The 18,514-nt window shown below is 44.1% G+C and overlaps 1 protein-coding gene and 1 pseudogene across 1 annotated transcript in view; one reads left to right on the forward strand and one right to left on the reverse strand.

The window, feature by feature from the left end:
• Positions 1–7,453, forward strand: part of Shrm (shroom) — a 183,852-nt gene extending 176,399 nt beyond the window's left edge. The window contains 3 exon segments of the mRNA XM_017904310.1: positions 744–954; positions 3,652–3,918; positions 4,388–7,453. Of these exon segments, the coding sequence (XP_017759799.1) occupies positions 744–954; positions 3,652–3,918; positions 4,388–4,639 (730 nt within the window). The 3' untranslated portion in view covers positions 4,640–7,453.
• A 6,543-nt stretch (positions 7,454–13,996) lies between these two features.
• On the reverse strand, positions 13,997–16,942 carry LOC108550560 (heat shock 70 kDa protein cognate 4-like; annotated as a pseudogene).
• Positions 16,943–18,514: the final 1,572 nt, after the last annotated feature.

An 18,514-nucleotide genomic window follows, 5' to 3' on the forward strand; every position in this document is an offset into this window, starting at 1 on the left:
AAGTCGCTCTCGATGGACGCCGCTCTCGCTGCACGCACGTCCCCTGATAATCCTATCTCCACTGGACGCGTTCTTGATCGTGTATCTAATTGGAGTACGCGCTCGCGAGCTGTTCCGCGAAGGCACAATCATGCGACACGGTTTCTCCAGACATTCGAGAACTTTGGATATCGATGATGGACGAACGCGACGGTTACACTCGTGACAGTTGACAATTTCTTGGGAACGTTCACGCAATTCCGTATTCTTGTTAGAAATCCCACTATCGCGCGCGAGTTTCAAAAATAACACCATAATTTGGTCATTGTAATTTCTCCGAATCGGTAGCAACCGGGAACAACACGGTGAACGAGCGTGGACCCTGATTTCGGTCACCATTGGCTCGTCCAGGTTACCAAATCGCTGAAAGAGAATGGGGCATCGCGTAAAATGTACGATTTCACCGATTCGAATCGCTGTCGCGCTGACCAGAGCGCATTATTCGCGAGCACGTGACTACCTGGCGACGAGAGACGCGTCTAGGACCTCACAGGCATGGTAAATCATCCGAGCGGACGTTCCCGTTCCGCGAAACGTGCCGATCGATCCGATCGTGACTCATGCCGCCGTGTGATGCAATCCGTGTCGGCCACGATCACGAATCGTACTCGCGAGCAAGGATTTTTCCGCGCCTTGGTCGCCAGGATTACGTCGAGACCGGTCGCGAACGAGTGATTTAGAGATGGAAACGATGCTTGTTCCAGGCATGAGGCCATACCCTCCACCCCGGTCACCCCCTTGTCGACGGACTCCACCAGCCCTCTGTCCCCTACGTCGGCCTATTTCACCACGTCCGAGGGGAAAGCCAGGTTCCTCACCAGATACTCGCGTGATGTGACGGTCGAGGGGCTGACGAGGCAAGAGGACGCGCCACCGGTCATCCCGACCGACAGCCTTGATCTCAGGCAGAAAAAGGTAAGAAAGACGTAAATATCGTTTCGTGTATCGATACTTGATCGATTGGGTGCTATTGATACGGACAATCACTCGTTTAACACTAGAACTACCAACCCAGTCAAAATGATTGGTCCCAGAATTTTCCCTTTTGCAATCACCGAAAACATACAGCTGCTTTAAGAATAAAATATTTACTCATATTCATAGTACCGCTGAAATTACTATAATCTGTGCACGTTATAGTTAGGTACCCATTAAAGATCGATAGTTCTAGTGTTAATCGCGATTAATAACCCTCTGTAGCGTTCCTAACCTCTCAGCGCGTGGACATAGATGGCTAACCTCGACTTAGTTTCGGTACACGTTTGCGCGCGAAATTTGAATCGCGTTATTCTTCGCGCGACAGTTGCACGTATTCTTGATAGTAAAGAATAATCGGGAAATTGTTTTTGAAGAAAGTTGGTCATTGCGGATAGTGACATAAATTTAGTAACATCGTCGGAATGATGCAATATGATAATTATATAGGAATAATAAGTAACGAAACCTGTTTCGAAGGAATTTTCGCTTACTCGGGATTATTAACGTTATCGGTTGTTTTTGGTAGCATTTCTTCGACCAAAAGTAGTTTCTTTCGCTGTTCGTCGATTTCTAATTAACATTAAAATGTATGTTAATGGAAATCAACGCGTAAAATGGATAATCGAGGAAGAAAAAGAAGTACTTGGCTATAAACAGGAAATCCTACTTCTCACGCAGCGCTATCTAAAACGATTTCAATGTTGAGCCGACTGGTATAACGCCACAGTTAATTATCGAGCAGTGAACGTTAATTAGTAACGAGTAATTGGTTTCCAAGGAAATTTCGTACGAGTACTCGATTCTTGATTAATACCTCGGTAAACAAAAATCGGTTCGTAATAGTGGCAGGCCAATTAAGTATCTGAGAGACACACTTAGGGTAGGACACTTGACTCTGTATCTGTCAGACATACTCGAGGTGCAAAGGTTAAATACGGCACTGTATACTTCCTGGAACATTTATGCGCTTTTTACCAACAGCCAAAGTGTTTTCAACGAACATACGTAGCAATTGGAATTCTCGGTAGCTATGTAATAACGATAGCCACGTTGCGGTTCGCCATTTAATCGCGATTTTTCCACTGGATATTAATGTGGCACTCAAAGATAATTTCAAGCCCGCAAACCTTTCACGAAAGTTATCAATAATTAATCAACGAAGAGATAACTTTGAAAATTAAAACTATTAACTAATTTTAGTTATTATTTATTTATTGCAACTATTAAGATATTAACCCTTTGCACTCGGCGATTTTTTCGTCACAGGAAAATATCGACGATATTTCTAACACGGTAAATAAGAAATCGTATGCAAATTAAGACGCAGAATTATTGTACTTCGATATTCCACGCATCGTTGAGTAATTGTAAATTTTATATTTTAATTAACATCCATATTTAGAATCCGATTAAATGGCGACTGAGAGGCGCCTCTCGAGTGCAAAGGGTTAACTATACCTATAAAATACCGTATAAATAAATAATAAATGAAAAACATACACTCGTATTAATATTAATATACATATAAAATATCGGTTCACGTTATATTTAAACGAAAAACAGCCCATTTAATTTTTAAATTCGAAATATCGCCATTTAACCTTTTGCACTCGAGAGGTGAGCTTCAGTCACCATTTCATATAATTTGGACGATCGATATTAATTAATATATACAATTTATTGGGATTATGGGTGAAAAGGAATAACTATATATATTATAATTATCTTTATTCTCTCTTAAGGAAGGTATATCTCAAGTATTCTGACTGTAGAATGTGCGTAGAAAGTCAAAACTAGAGTGAAGAAAAAGGGTATGCAATTGCAGCTCGTTCTGGTCCCCCCTAATTCTTATCTAACGTGTGAAATAAACACTTTACGCATTCCCGGAACCTCTTCGGCGCATAATTTAAAGATATACCTATTTCTCTTGACACAGTAATTTTTGTATATTCGATACGTTAAGACGTACCTTATTTTCAACAAAATGTAATGTAATGTAAGTGTACTAGGTATCGAAATGAAATAATTCTACAATTCTTTATTTACTGCGCAAAAAAGTATCGTCAGTTTCTTAGTACAGAATCTTTGAAATTTTAATCTTCTAGTCGAGTGCTTAATTTTTAGGGGTTAATTCTTTTTCAATCAAAATGTAAACACCAATTCCATCATCTTCCTCCGTCAAATACGTAAACATCATATTTCCAAGTCGAATCGAGGAATAAGCTAGGATTTCCGAAAATCGTGACACGCAGTTTCCACCGGCAGCCACAGGTACACTCCCACCTCAATAACGCGCAGGCACCACCACGGTATAACGACCGTACACCGTTACTTTTACCGAGAACTCCAACTGGAGCCCCAGTCCTTAAAGTGTTGACCTATCCGACGGATTCCCTGAACCCGTCCTTCTCTCTTCCCCACGCAATCATTCCTTGCGTGCTGGGTAAACCGAAACATCTGCTGGCACTTAACACCCGCTTGCCTTCCGCCATCTTGCGCGCAGTCATCAGCGGACCCCTAATCCTTCGTCCCCTAATGCGTGCCTTCATCTATCAACGGGCGGCGCTGTCCTAAAAATTGCCTGGCCGCGTCTATGAGGGCGAGTGCGTGAAACATGGCCGATTTTCTTCGCAGGAGGAGCTGATGATGAGGCTGGACAAGAAGCTCGTGGTGCTGAGGGCCGAGCAGGAGGCAGTGCGCGAGGAGGGCGACGTGAACGAGGCGCTGGGAGCGCGGGTCGCCACGAGGATCTCCGCGGTCGCACGACCCGCTGAGGCGTCCAAGTACCGGCTGCACGTGGAGGAAGTGGGCAAGATCACGAGTCTTCTGTTGGGCCTGAGCGGCCGGCTGGCTCGGGCCGAGAATGCCCTGTACGGAATGCCGGCCGATCACGCGGAAAGGGTGAGTAAACGCGTGGCTATCGATAGCCAAGGCTGAAGAACCGCGGGGAGCCGGTGAGACGCAAGGTCGCTCGTGATCGATCGAAGGAAGCGCACCGGTGATTTCTCGTGGAAGCGGCGTGTCTCCGAGTAAACAGAGACCGTGCCCGAGCGTTTAATTGAAAATCCACCCGGCGTCCTTGCGTGGTCGCCGACACGACGAGTCGCGGGTTTGTCGCGGGACGTAATTGTCGGACAGGAGGAAGGCTGAGAAGCGCAGACGCGATTATTCACGCGGGTGTCGGAAAGCGTTGATTTATCGCAACGAGCAGGACTTGCGCAACGCGTTGCTTCGCCGACGAGTCGGTTTAACGAGTCGTCCTCGTAAGGTTCCCCGAGTCTCGCTCGACCACGACTATTCGATGTCGATTAGGAGATTGGGAGGTTGAGGATGAGACGGGACTGATAGAGAATGTTTTTCCCTGTGGCAGAAAATCCTGGAGAGCAAGAGGGACAAGTTGATGGACCAGCTCGAGGAGGCGAAGATTCTGAAGAGCAACATTGACAAGCGCAGCGTGAACGTGTCGACGATCCTGTCGAAGTACCTGAACGAGGAGGAGTTCGCGGATTATCAGCACTTCATCAACATGAAGGCGAAGCTGATCGTGGACGGCCGTGAGATTCAGGACAAGGTGAAGCTCGGGGAAGAGCAGCTAGCCGCGCTGAGGGAAGCGATCGACTAGTCGTAAACAACGCGGAGAACCTGATCGCGATCTGATCGCAGCAGAGACGCGTGATTATGCCTGGAAACGCGTGCTCCCTCGAGCATGCTGTGTTTCCTTCTCTCTTGTAACAGGAAGGAGCACGCGAAACAGATCCAGGGTATTTTGCAACCGCCCGTTGAATTTTCTAAACGATCCTGGCACGCGTGTGTTCCAATCGATGAACGGAACGTGATATCACTAGCGAGTAGGCGTATTGGTAGCTTCAAACCGTTTATACCTTTTTTTTTCTTTTTTTTTCCTCGTTATTAGAAACACACGTGTTCATTGTACATATCCTTCGAGTCCTAGACGGACCAAAACATGTCGAGACGTGGTCCCGTCCGTGCGAGATTGCGCCGGTCGAGGATTTCGTCTCGGTACATCGTGCTTTCGCGCCGAAGCCAAGTCACTGGTCGCACGACGATCTTGAAGATCCAACCCCGCGATCCTCGAGATGGCCTCGAGAGCGCCTAGTCGTTGCCAATCTCGAAACGACTGTACCGTGTGTGCCACGTGATCCGTGAACAGAGACCGATGTCACGAATGAGGTAGGCGAATAGATGACGATGTAAAGACGAATCAGAAACGGAGTGTCGTTCTATTCGTCCGAGATCGCTTGATATAGACAGGACATAGACCTGTGACCGTCGTTGATAGATCCGAGTGAAATTCCCGGTTAATTTGGAAGTTGTAGCTTTTCACGATGGGAAGTAGGTCCCCGTTGGGACGGTCGAAATTTTGATATGTCGCAGTAGTTACGTTGTATCTCGGTGATAGGGTCGCAGAGCGTGACATAGCTCGAGGTAGAGCCGGAGGAGCGGATCGTTCTTACGTCTGGACGTGTTCTGTTCATGGCGAAGCGTGGATAGACGCGACTGAAAGCAAACACGTGTACAGCTTACGAATGTTTCCATTACCTGGTTAGCATAATGTGAGCGGCGGTCACGCCGCGAAAAGATTCTTGACCTAGAATTACTTCTGGTGCCTTCTTATATACGATATGTGATATAAAGGGTAAGGAGTCACGTGCTCGTCAGATATATATCCGAACGAATACAGGCAACCAAGCGACGTTGTAACATGTATATAACGATAAAAGATGAAACAAGCTAGCGTTTAAGTGATGTTACTTTGTAGGAAACACACACGACACGTACACACGTATCCCCATTATGGGATGCAGACACACGAACACACAGGCGCATACGCGGCCAGACACGCATTCAGAATCATTATACATGCTCACTTATACAACGATTACTATTTTTTATGTTTTTGTTCTAACCCCAGAGGCTCTCGTGAGCCTCTATGACGCTTGTGATCTTACTTACTTCTGTACGACCGTACCAAGGACTCTCGAAAGCGAACGTGTCAAGGGTAATAGAGAAGATTTCGAGCCTCCATGGTGGTCTTACGAAAAATTTTATGCCTCGGTCGTTTTCCAAGCTGTTCGTCGCTCCTCTTCCCGCCTTTCAACCCCCCCGACCCCCGTACCCTTTTTCTCTTGTCTCTTTACACCGTTCTCGCGTACGCCCCATGCCTTCTTCGTCTCGAGGATCGTCTCGTGGCGATCGCGATCGATCTCGACGACGTATCCGAGAACGAAGAAGACGCCAGAGATATTCGAAGCGGAGGATCCTCCGGTCTCTTGAGCTCGGTAATGAGATACTTACTGGTAGACTCAAAGATCCCGAGACGGAATCTGTCTTCTGTTACTCGTTCCAGCGAAAGGTTCGCGTTGCGATTACGTAATTTATCAGGCGAATTTGACGTAAGCGGGGCGAGGTTATTGGAATATTTCACGCCGCTTAGTCGAGGTAGAAAACTGAGACGAGGTTAGAATCCAGCTGCGATCTACTTCGATCTCGCGATGATTCCAGGCCACGAGCCATTGCGCTCGTAATTCTCTTTCACTTTGATATAACGATCATTGTGTTTGCTAACTGTTTTAACCGGTCAATTAATTTCCGCGAATCGGGTACCGTGAAATATTTCAAGCCGGCGAAATTCCAGGCAATGTTAGTATACCGTTAATTAAGCTAATATCTCGGAACGAATAGGAAAGGAATGTTAAATCTGATCGAACCGTTTCGCGAAGAACGAGATGAACGTGGAAGAAAAGAAAAGGAAAGGAAACAGTGTAACGCGCGTGAAAGACTGAGCACAGGGCATAAAATTTTGCGGCAACATTATAGTCAGTTTCTGTTCCTCGTTTGTTTCTCGATTGATACCGCGCTGATACGGCGGTGATACTGTAATCTCGCCGCCACACCGACCGGAAACTAGCCTCACATTTCGTAATGTGCTTGCAAGCAGCGTTACAGCGTCGCGATTCATCGCGGTGGTTCGCGACAACGACGCGGAAAATTGTACATAAGATATCCAGTTGATTCGATGATAAAGGATAAGAAAGTGAAAAAAAAAAAAAAGAACGAAGGGAGACGTCGATGAAGATGACGATGAAGAAACCATGGTGCTCTGCATAATCTATTTTTTACGAGAAGAAACGTTCCATTAATGCGTAGGCTATATTTACGATACGCTAAGTTCATTAAATATTTAATAGTGTCCCCTTCTCCATTTTGTGTACATATTCTTTACAAGCATAAACAATACTAGTTTTAATGTGATGCAAGGAGGACCCGTTTGATGAAACAGTTTACACGCTGCATACACACTGATACGCGCGTCACATACACGTAAGCGGCGACGCTAGGTCGTTGTGTTAGTCTGACAATATTATCGCATATTTCGAATGTATTACGAAATCATTACGATAACTACCTTTCCCAAACTCGCTTGCAATAAATAATACGTTGAAATTAACGAGGTATATTTATTTTATGGCGAAACCTTGCGAATATTTCTCACTACTCTCAGTAAGTGTTAATATCATCAGAACTTTCATTATTTTGGATCTAGTTCATTCGAAACACACGATTATTCGTTTTGATTTTCATATGGTAATTGCAGGTGACGTAATGATGCCGCCTATATCGACCATGGGTCAATGTTCTGCCCATTATCAGAAGGAACACTAATTTATCGATTACAGTCAACGCCGTTCGACAAATGGTAAGAACTATACTCTCAATGAATCGTTAGTCGGTAAAGTAGAAAACTAAGGTTCAATATTAACATTAGTTGATCACAAAGCAGTCGATAAAAGGTAATTCGAAGCTTCACCGAATGCTCACCGTAATTCGTTCAAGCTAGCGCCACATTTCCCTCATTCGGAGAAATATCGTGGCACGGTAAAGTAGGAAACTAAGATTCAATATTAACATTAGTTGGCCACATGAAAATCGATAAAAGGTAATTCGAAGCTTCACCGAATTCCCATCACAATTCGCTCAAACTAGCGCCACGTGTCCCCCACTCGGAAGAGAGACGAATGCACTAAAAACGCATTCTTAAACAAACTTTTCAACCGCTTTCGAACTTATCTTCGAACTGACTCTTAGCTACGTGTTGCAGTCCTATCGAAGCACTTGACAACTTCGATGCACTTGTCGGCCATGCGTTTCCGTATTCCTTCCTCGATCTTTCTCGTGATCTTTCCATCCTCGACTCCTCGCGTTGAAGTAGTACGACCCACTCTTTTCGCGATTGGTCCCGTCGTATCTTTCCGCTTCGTTCACCATTCGTTCCGTGTCCTCTTCGAGTCGTCCCTTGTCGTTGGTTATCGTTATCTGTCCTCCTTGTGCGTCCACTTCTCCACGACGGACACGTTCAAGATACCGTTCTCGTGGATGTCGAAGGTCACCTAGGGCAAAAGGAATAGGAGAAGAAGAAACGAAAGAAAAACGACACTTTCTCTGTCGTTTGTTCGACACGGTGCTACTCAGACGCCATCTCCATTCCTCCGTGCCGGTCCACTTCCGCGTCTGCTTTCCGTTCAGATACTTATCCGGACAGGCTGACAATTCCAATAGAGTCCCGTCCGACTAGTACACCGGTGGCAACAGGCAGAGAAGAAATCTCGAGACACGGGATCGTCTGGAAAGGATCTTTCAACCCTGTCCAATCGCAACCCTAACCCCCGTCCTCGCCGCGGACCGACGTGTATCCGTGCCAAGGATTTTCTCTTCCGTCGCAATTGCTGCGTCTCGATACCGACTGAGTCCGCGTCTCCGTGGAATTGTTTTCTTATCTCTGACCTTGGGTCTGCGGAACTCTTGCTATTAACGATCTTGTGGATTTCACAGTTACGTCACCACTTTACTATTTGATATTGGTAATCGATTAGTGTCGGGATCATGGGCGACATCGTGATTTTTCATGGTCTGTTGAAAAAGGTAAGAGAGGCTAATGTAAAGTGTTAACAATTAAGTGACGACATTATAATACTGTTGAATATATATTTAAGTATATGGATATATTTATATTTTTAGATTGAGATTTACTATGAATAATAAATTATTATTACTCGAAGTAATAATGTACTTGTGTTAAAATACTTGTATAATTTGCAAAAAGTTGGTAAATTATTAAACTGATTGTTAATAACAAATTAATATTGTTAATAACAAATTGTTCGCAGTGTAAATTTGTAGCAGGAGTAAAAAAATTATTTAATTATTGGCTATTATAGCCGAAAAATATTAATTAATGAAATCGGTGAAGTTAGAAAATTTGCGATCGGGGTGGGGAGCTCGGCCGATCGGAGGCTATATAAGGAGCGTCGCGTCGGAGCATAACTCATTTGTCGCTTCGACTTCGCGAGTGTAACATCTAATTTTCATAGTGCGCGAGGGGTGGGAGTCGGAAGTGAGGTTGGGGATGGCTACCCCAGCCTCACCCCACCCCATTAAACAATTTAATAATAATTTTTCTTTCCAGCTCTAATTTTTTTTTTTCTTTTCAGATATTAATTATTTTTTTTTGTTTTCAGACTTTATTTTTTTATTTCTATGTATTCTTATTTGGACATTCGAATATTTCGTACAATATTCGAATGTCTCATCGTTGGGTTGTTTATGTCACATCGTTGGATTGTTAATAATTTTTATTTTCAGGTCTAATTTATTTTCTTACAGGTTTTAATTTTTTTTTTCAAATTTTAATTATTCTTCTCTTTCCACATTTTATTTTTTCGTTTCTATTCATCTCCATTCCAACATTCGAATATTTCGTATAATATTCGAATGTTTCGTCATTGGGTTGTTCATGTCTCATCGGTGGCTTGCTCCTTCCACTTAGTTAACCTTTATGGTTTCTATTCGTTCGTTTTCTTTCCTCGTACTAATCCGTTTCTTTCCAGGTTTATATTAACAATAATATATTCTGTTTTAGCTTTTAGGTTTCTCAAGATTCTCACGTTTCCTCAAAAATTCATTTGACACATCAATGGACAACGCGAGATGCGTGTGTTAGTCTAAGTTAGTGATAAGATAGATACTTAGACTAAGTTCCATGTGCGTGCTATGTGTACAAAGGTAAGGTACCTAACTCGGAGCGAATATATATCTCATATTTTTTCTCCTTTATCCCCCTCGTATACCAAATAGAACATAATTGTTCTCGCGATATTCGCGACCATTCTTAAGTATCGACTAGCCTGCGCGACGTACTCCCCTGTACTCGACAACTTCGCGTCTCATAAGTCATCCTCACGACTCGTCTCCGACACTCATTTCCAGCCACTGTCAACCTCGTCAAGCATCGAGTTCCAGGGTGGCCCTCGGGTCACTTGTTTCTTCTGGACTTGATGCGGGGGTCCAGCTGCCCCGGTCGCGTACGCGACTGGGGTTTGGGTACGCAGTTGGATGGACATAGTGTCTACGGTTAGACCACAGGGATGATTAAGTTCTACCCCGTGTGGCTGGGATGCGAAGTGTCTGTCTGGCTTGCAATGCCCCGCCGGACCCTCGTATCGACTCTGGAAGTTTCATTGGTTCGGGGACTATCCTTGGTCCACGTGTAAGTCTTGACAAGAGTATGGCAGTGACTGGACATGGACTAGGCCCGATCGTGAGGGTGCCGAGACATGAAGTCGTCTTGTACTCGAGAGTACGTCTCGTAGGCTAGTCGGTCTTTCGAATAGTCGCGATCTCGTTCGGGCGCGTCGCGATTTTTAATTTGCTCGCGTCTTTAACATTTCATTCCCTAGTTGTATCTCTATTTAAGTATCTTAGTGTTGCGAAAGTAGAGTTGTAGTATACCGAACCGAAACCCCTTTTGTAAGACACGAAATAAAATAAAGTGTCAGTAGAGTCACTTTAACTTAATTCGCTCCAAGTTAGATTAGGGTACCTTTGATACAGGTAGCGCCAGCAGGCTGCGCCACTAGGGCGCATGTCGGGTCTCGTTGCGTAGCCACCTCCACGTGGTGAGACCTGGTAATTGGTATCGTTTCCCAAAAAACAATTTTTGGGAAACGATACCAAGCTAAGAGCTACGCGTAAAGTTTAAGATATTTCCTATCTCTTTTAAATTTTCATTGGTCTCTTCGAACTTTGAAAATTAAGGGAGGGCAATATCTGTTAATGTAATATGCGAAGTAAGAAGAATAAACTAATGGAAGTAAGGTAAGTGAGGAAAATAAGGTGAGTAAGGTAAGTAAAATAATTAAAATCTCCCGCAATCAGTAGTTTATGTGTTATATGTATATTCATGCAAACGCTGTGAAATGTCCCGCGATAGAATTCTAGGCAGTGACGTCATTTCTTGGAATCGGTCGGCGAGAGACCTTCTATCATGTTCTGTTATCCTAGTACAAAGTCGTGAAATCGGTCGAGAAATTCTCGCCAAGGCTGCAAAAGTATCGCCCGAGAATTCCTGGAAATGACGTCATTTCTTGGAACTGTTTCGAAGCGCGACCTCCTATCATGTCATGTTATCCTAGTACAAAGTTGCGAAATCGGCCGAAAGTTTCTCGCCGAAGCAGCAAAGGTATTGTCCAAGAATTCCTGGAAATGACGTCATTTCTTGGAATCGGTCCGCGAGCAACCTCCTTTCACATCATGTTATCCTGATACAAAATCGCAAAATCGGCCGAAACTTCCTCGCCGAAGTTGCAAAAGCATTATCCGAGAATTCTTGGAAATGACGTCATTTCTTGGAACTGTTTCGAAGCGCGACCTCCTATCATGTCATGTTATCCTAGTACAAAGTTGCGAAATCGGCCGAAAGTTTCTCGCCGAAGCAGCAAAAGTATTGTCCAAGAATTCCTGGAAATGACGTCATTTCTTGGAATCGGTCCGCGAGCAACCTCCTTTCACATCATGTTATCCTGATACAAAATCGCAAAATCGGCCGAAACTTCCTCGCCGAAGTTGCAAAAGCATTATCCGAGAATTCTTGGAAATGACGTCATTTCTTGGAACTGTCTCAATGAGCGACCTCCTATCATGTCATGTTATCCTAGTACAAAGTTGCGAAATCGGCCGAAAAATTCTCGGCGAGACGGCAAGGATATTGTTCGAAGATTCTTAGAAATGACGACATTTCTTGGAATTCGCTCGACGATATACCTCCTTTCATGTCATGTTATCCTGATACAAAATCGTGAAATCGGTCAAAATTTTTTCCTCGGAGCCGCAAAAGTATTGTCCACGCGGCGGCAAAAGTATTGACCGCGTCGCGGTAAAAGTATTGTCCAGAGGCTGTAAAAGTATTGTCCACGCGGCGGCAAAAGTATTGACCGCGTCGCGGCAAAAGTATTGTCCACACGGCGGCAAAAGTATTGACCGCTTCGCGGCAAAAGTATTGTCCACGCGGCGGCAAAAGTATTGACCGCGTTGCGGTAAAAGTATTGTCCAGAGGCGGCAAAAGTATTGTCCGACAGTTCTTGGAAATGACGTCATTTCCAAGAATTCTCGGACAATACTTTTGCTGCTTCGACGGGAAACTTTCGGCCGATTTTGCGATTTTGTATCAGGATAACATGATGTGAAAGGAGGTTGCTCGCGGACCGATTCCAAGAAATGACGTCATTTCCAGGAATTAAGCAGAGTACTCTTGCAGCCTCGGCAATAATTTTTCTGCCGATCTTGCGATTCTTGTATTAGGATAACATAACACGAAAGGAGGTCGAGCCATGATAAAATTATACAATAGTGAATGCCGTCATTTTTCAAGAATTCTAGTTAAAGAAATTTCGCAACTCGATATTTAACTACTGTACATGTTTGAAGTTTAAAGATACATATTTTACTTACCTTAATCATACTTACCTGGTACTACTTACCTGAATTCCTCTTCATTTACATATTGCTTTATCAGAAATTGGCGACTCTTTATTTCCAAAGTTCGGAAAGAACATTGAAAATTTACAAGAGATAGTACGTATCTTTAACTATGTACATCGCTCTTAGCTTGGTACCGTCTTCCAAAAATTATTTTGCCAGAAAAACATCTGCGAAAATTAGCCACGATCTACAAATCCACGATTATCTACAAATCGCTCTCACCTATAACACTCATGCTTGGCCCGATTCTTTTACCACGAGTTTCACACGATATCCTGAACGAAGGGGTTAAGGATTCCCTAATTTCCCTACGCGATCAATTTCGTTGATCAATTTCTATTCCGAACAACGACAAACGATAAACGCGGCGAAATTAGAATTTATCGCGACGATCGCGTCAGCCTGCGGACCTTAATTCAATTACTATTATTGGTGTCCGAACGATAAAAGTCGAGGCCCTTCGTCCCATGGAACGCCATAAATATATTCCAGCGGGCCGTATACACGTTTAATGGTACCGGTGACGCGGTGACTGTGCGTGGGGTCGAAAAACGCGGGTGTTGACTTTGTCATCGAGCTCATTAATTCTGTAACGTTCGTTCCGGGGGTGCAGCCCCCTCCCACGCTGTTCTTCGTCAACGTACCCTCGTCCGGCGTTCCGAGGCCCCGCTTGAAAACACTGGGGTCGGTCGCTCGGCTAGGAAACGTAATCGAATTTTAATGCGTTTTATTATCGAACCTGCCCTATATCACTCTGACTTCGTTTTAACGAACCGACACGCCGCCGTGTCAAATGTGTCCGACTGGTTTCACGCAGTTCTCTCGAGAAATATTTCCATAATTTTTATAACACCTTAAAAATTCTTTCCTGTATCGTGCAAAAATATTGCGAAGAATACACGATTCTTGACATATGTTAAAATTAATATATATATATGCGTTATAAATGAAGAAATTTTTATGTTTCTGCTGTTTTGTTTCGTCCTGAAATGAATGTACCTACGCGAAGGGAAGGAAAATTATTTTATTAACGTATAAGGAAGTTTTATATTATTTTTATTACATGCCTCGTTTGTTGAAGAATGCAAATTTTGAAAGTGATCCGAAGAGGTCTTCGAATCCGTGGAATTCTTGAAAGGTCTATTCATAGGGTTGTGCGACGTGTTTGTGATTTGTCCATTTTGGTGTCAGGCAGGGATTCTTTGACAGGTTGCAGTGTACTTTTGGAGAGATTCTGGTTGAGCTTCTTGAAACAGACAGGAGTGATCGACGTGTGGAAGTCGATGTCACGGAGAAGAGAATCGATCTCGGTGTTGTCCTGTGTCGAGGATGAGGTTCTCTTGGCGCGCTCGCAGGATGTCCTCAGTCGATGGATCACCCGTTTGGTCGTTGTCAGGTACTTCTTAAACTTCGTCGAGAACTCTCGTATGAAGGGTGTCGTCATATGTCATAGTCCTTGTTGACCAGGAGGGTGACGTCAACCGCTGCCTTTACCTGAAAAGAATATTACGAGTGTAATAATAATTATCGTTATTCAGGAATATTCGTTAACGAATAACAAATTACCAAATACATTCAGGAGTAGCGATTACTTCCCTTTCCGTTTATTTAGAAATTAGTTAAGCAATTTTCTAATAATTCTCCCAATCTTTCTTTAATTTTCACGGTCCATATGCGAAATAAAGCGACGAGAGTCCATTTGGTATAAAGATACTGCGTAGTTATCCAAAATTGAGTATAAGTTCTAAATTTCGATTGTGAATTGAGATATTTAGTCGATATAGTTCGAAAAAGACAGTTTTCCACAAATGTTGTAAATTTTTCTTCGATTTTGACGATCCATATGCGAAATAAAATGACGGGAGACTATATGGTATAAAGATACGCGTAGTTACCTAAAATGGAGTATAAATTCTAAATTTCGACTGCGAATAGAAATATTTAATCGACATAGATCGAAAAAGACAGTTTTCCAAAAATTTTGTCAATTTTCCTTCGATTTTGATGGTCCATGTTCTAAATAAAGCACCGGGTATGCTAAATACAGCGCTGCGAGTGCACATCGTAGCTCTATTATCGATTGTAGATTCTGAATTTCAACTCTGAAATGCGATATTTAATTAACATCACTTGGAAAAGCACTTGATATGCATCTCCTGCCCCATTCGCGAATAGTAAAAGGCTCGTAAATTCGGTTAACAACGTTCACGAATTCTCCCACATGTTTTCGTAAAAAGAGCCTAGCCTCCATTTAAAAAACCTTCCACGTTCTTCCTCGTGGCACGCGAAGAAACACGTAGTGCCATCTGGATAGATTGCACGTAGGGGTTCCGGGCGGAGGAACGACTCGCGGAGCCACATAGACAGTGAGACAGACTCAGCTGGAATATCCCGTGGTTGATAGTCGGTATCGATACGTCGAAAGTACCGGCGGCGAGATCGAAGATCAGAACGTTCCTTTCACCGCGTCCCTTTTTGTCGAGGCCGTGAGCAATAGCGGCTGCAGTCGGCTCGTTAATGATCCTCAGGACATTCAAGCCGGAGATAGTAGCGGCGTCCTTGGTAGCCTGCCGCTGGGAATCGTTGAAGCACGCCGGTACCGTAATCACGGCCTTCGTCACGGACTTTCCCAAATAAGCTTCCGCCGTTTCCTTCGTTTTCGTCGGGACCATCGAGCAGATCTGGATCAGGGAAGCAGGGAAGATCGTCCTGGACCTGGGATCGATGCGAGAATATAGAGGAATAGCGAAACGAAGCGAAGAACGAGGGCAAGGTTGCGAGAAATATCGAGGCTTCTCTAATCCTTCTCGCTGCTCGCGCGATATGCTGAAGATCGGTTCACGGTTCGACGGGACTCTGTATTTAGGAGTAGAAAGAAGCATCGATCGCTTTGAATGTGGGCCATCCATTGGGTGGCAAGTTGACATCGCATACGGACCGGAAGTCGAGTGGAATTCTAATTAAATTCCCCGTCAAACCGTCGATGTTCACGCGGTTGAACGTCAGACCACGTTAAACCGTTAGCCAACTCACCTTGTACCGGACTCGGATTTTCGGTTTTCCTCCGTCGTTAACCGCAGCGAATGGCCACTGTTCCGTGTCAGCCGTGGACTGATAGATCGTCGCAACGTCTGCCAATCAGCGATCTTCGCGTTTGCCCGACGATTTCATTTACGGTTCCCTTGGTGATCGATTCGATCACTGGCGGATCGGTTGGCAGAGATCGCATAATTGGTCGCGAACGCGGGCAGGATCGAGGGGCTGGGGCGATCACGAGCAAGCTGCCTTATCGCGGGAACGAGCGAACTTATCGTGGCGAATTCCGACCTCGTCCACGAGGCTGCTATAGATCTCGAAAACGGTAAGTCGATTTGGCAGCCACGAAACGAGAGCGTTCTAGACGTTGAACTGGTTTCCGGTCGCGTTTCTTTTCGCGGGCAAGCTACTGCGCCGGAAGCCGGCCCAGAAACCCGGAAATGACGGTGATTCTTGGGATCGTGGCTGCGCTGCCAAGTCGGCGGACTTTGCCAGCGTGATTATCAAAAATTCCACTCGCGTAGCGTTGCTTTTCGTTTTACCTCCGACCAGAAATATCGCGTAATTTTATACTTTTCAGACGGGGAATATCTTTCGCCTTTCTTTCGAAATATCCTGTTAAATTGCACCACGATCGGCGTATCGAGGACGTAGTAAAGATAGCGTCTGCTGGGTTTATGGTTTCGCGGTACTTGGCTGCGTTGCCGATTAACTTTTTCCTTTCCTAGAAGGGAAATATACGTTTCCAAATATCTGGTACATAGTCATTCGTTGAAAATCTATATATATATACATTTTGTAACTTCTTTGTACCGAATATAGTGCTATCTGCTTTCAGCATTGAGACTAGCATCCGAGACATTCCAGTGAACTTGTCTTAAGTCGATATCTATCGCCAACGTCGCCATTTCGGGTGTATTAAAATTTGGATGCTGGCTAGAGAAAGATTGATATTACCTTCATCATCTAGTGCATCTATTCTTAAACCTCGCGATATGTTTCATTAATAGAAATTCAATAGTACTCGGTGGTACCTACGACAAGAGCAACGAAGAATGGCACAAAATGGCGTACCCGTAAAGGAATACTCTATCCGTCATTTTTGACCTGTTTCTTTTACACAGGATAATATTAACAGGGCCCTGTAACTCGTTGTCCTCTCTGTTTTACGATGATGGCATTCATGTGCTTTCAGAAACGTCTGAAATATTGAAGCAGCCTGACGATAGTGACGTCGAAGAGGAACTGATTTATGGACTTTCGTTCCTAGCTTGAAAGCAGCGCGTCGTTTGCAAACAGAATATAGCAATAACCTACATCGGTGTCCTGTAATCAAGCCATTAAAAGATATAAATAAAAGTTTCTTCGTCCACGGCCCCATTTTACTACGATACGAAAATAAGAGGAAGATCCAAATTATTTAAGGGGGTAAGGGGTAGGTGGAGGGGACAGTGACTATCGACTAGCCAATGAACCTCCTTACCGAAGAAAATTTTGATGCGACACTTCCAAAGTCGAATCGACAAATGGCTCCAGCACCGTCGCGGCGGCCTTTATATAGCCCCGGGCGGCCGAACATCCACGGAAATTTCCGGACTTTACCGATTTCGTAAACAATTATTTTTCCGCGTTAATAGTCAATAATTCATTAATTTTTTCACTTTTATGATAAATTTGCGCTGTGAACAATTTGTTATTAACAATACTAATCTGTTATTACCTATAAATATAATAATTTATAGACGTTTTACGAATTCTAACTATATTCACGGGATAAAAATTGTGATATTTTGGAGAAAAAATTACGCGAGCAAATTCGAAGTTATTTTGTATTATTAAATTGCAATGTTTATGTTTATAGAACGTAGTTTATGGGAAAAATATTTGAAACAAAATTTCTTAACCCTGTTGCCTATAATATCGTATGAGACTCGTGGTAAATATATCGGGTCAAACAAGAGTGTGACGTGCGAGAGACGTGATCTTTAGATAGGGACCAGTGTAATCGTCACGGGTTAGACTCGTGGTCAATTTTGGTCGATGTCTTTGCGTCTCGGAAATTAATTATTATATTTCAAAATTTCACGCATTTTTAGTTGATGCATTGAAACGTACGTAGCAAACGTGACACAGTAGCAAAACGCAGTTTTACGCTTGGGAAATTGGATTTTGACCAGGTTTTCGGTGCAATTCCGCACTGTGCTTCGTTTCAAAGGAGACACGATCTGAACGACACTCGTAAGAGCAGCAACCTTTGCCAAGTCCAGTTTCGGACTCCTCCGATTCGATGATCGCGCGATTACGGGTATCGATCACGGTGGTCCGTAAATTTTGCGCGTTGGATCGAGAAGCGTGGATTGGCAATCCAGAACGCGGGGGACACAGTGATTCGTGACCAGGATTCCAGATAGACCTACGCTCTGGCGGGCACAAAGGGCCACGCTGATACGGCCTATCCCATTTATGGCCCCATAATAAACTTTCCCATGATCGATAACCGTGAATCGAAACGCTGACCATGGAAGACCTCTCTACCCAGTGTCTCTCGAATCCTCGAAGGACCGTCTCGACTGCTGTCCTCTCCCATGACGATTCCCACTGCCTCCAAGGTACCCGAGGAACTGCC

This window comes from Eufriesea mexicana, unplaced genomic scaffold (genome assembly GCF_001483705.2).
Source record: "Eufriesea mexicana isolate 0111107269 unplaced genomic scaffold, ASM148370v2 scaffold2839, whole genome shotgun sequence".
NCBI classification, from domain to species: Eukaryota; Metazoa; Arthropoda; class Insecta; order Hymenoptera; family Apidae; genus Eufriesea; species Eufriesea mexicana.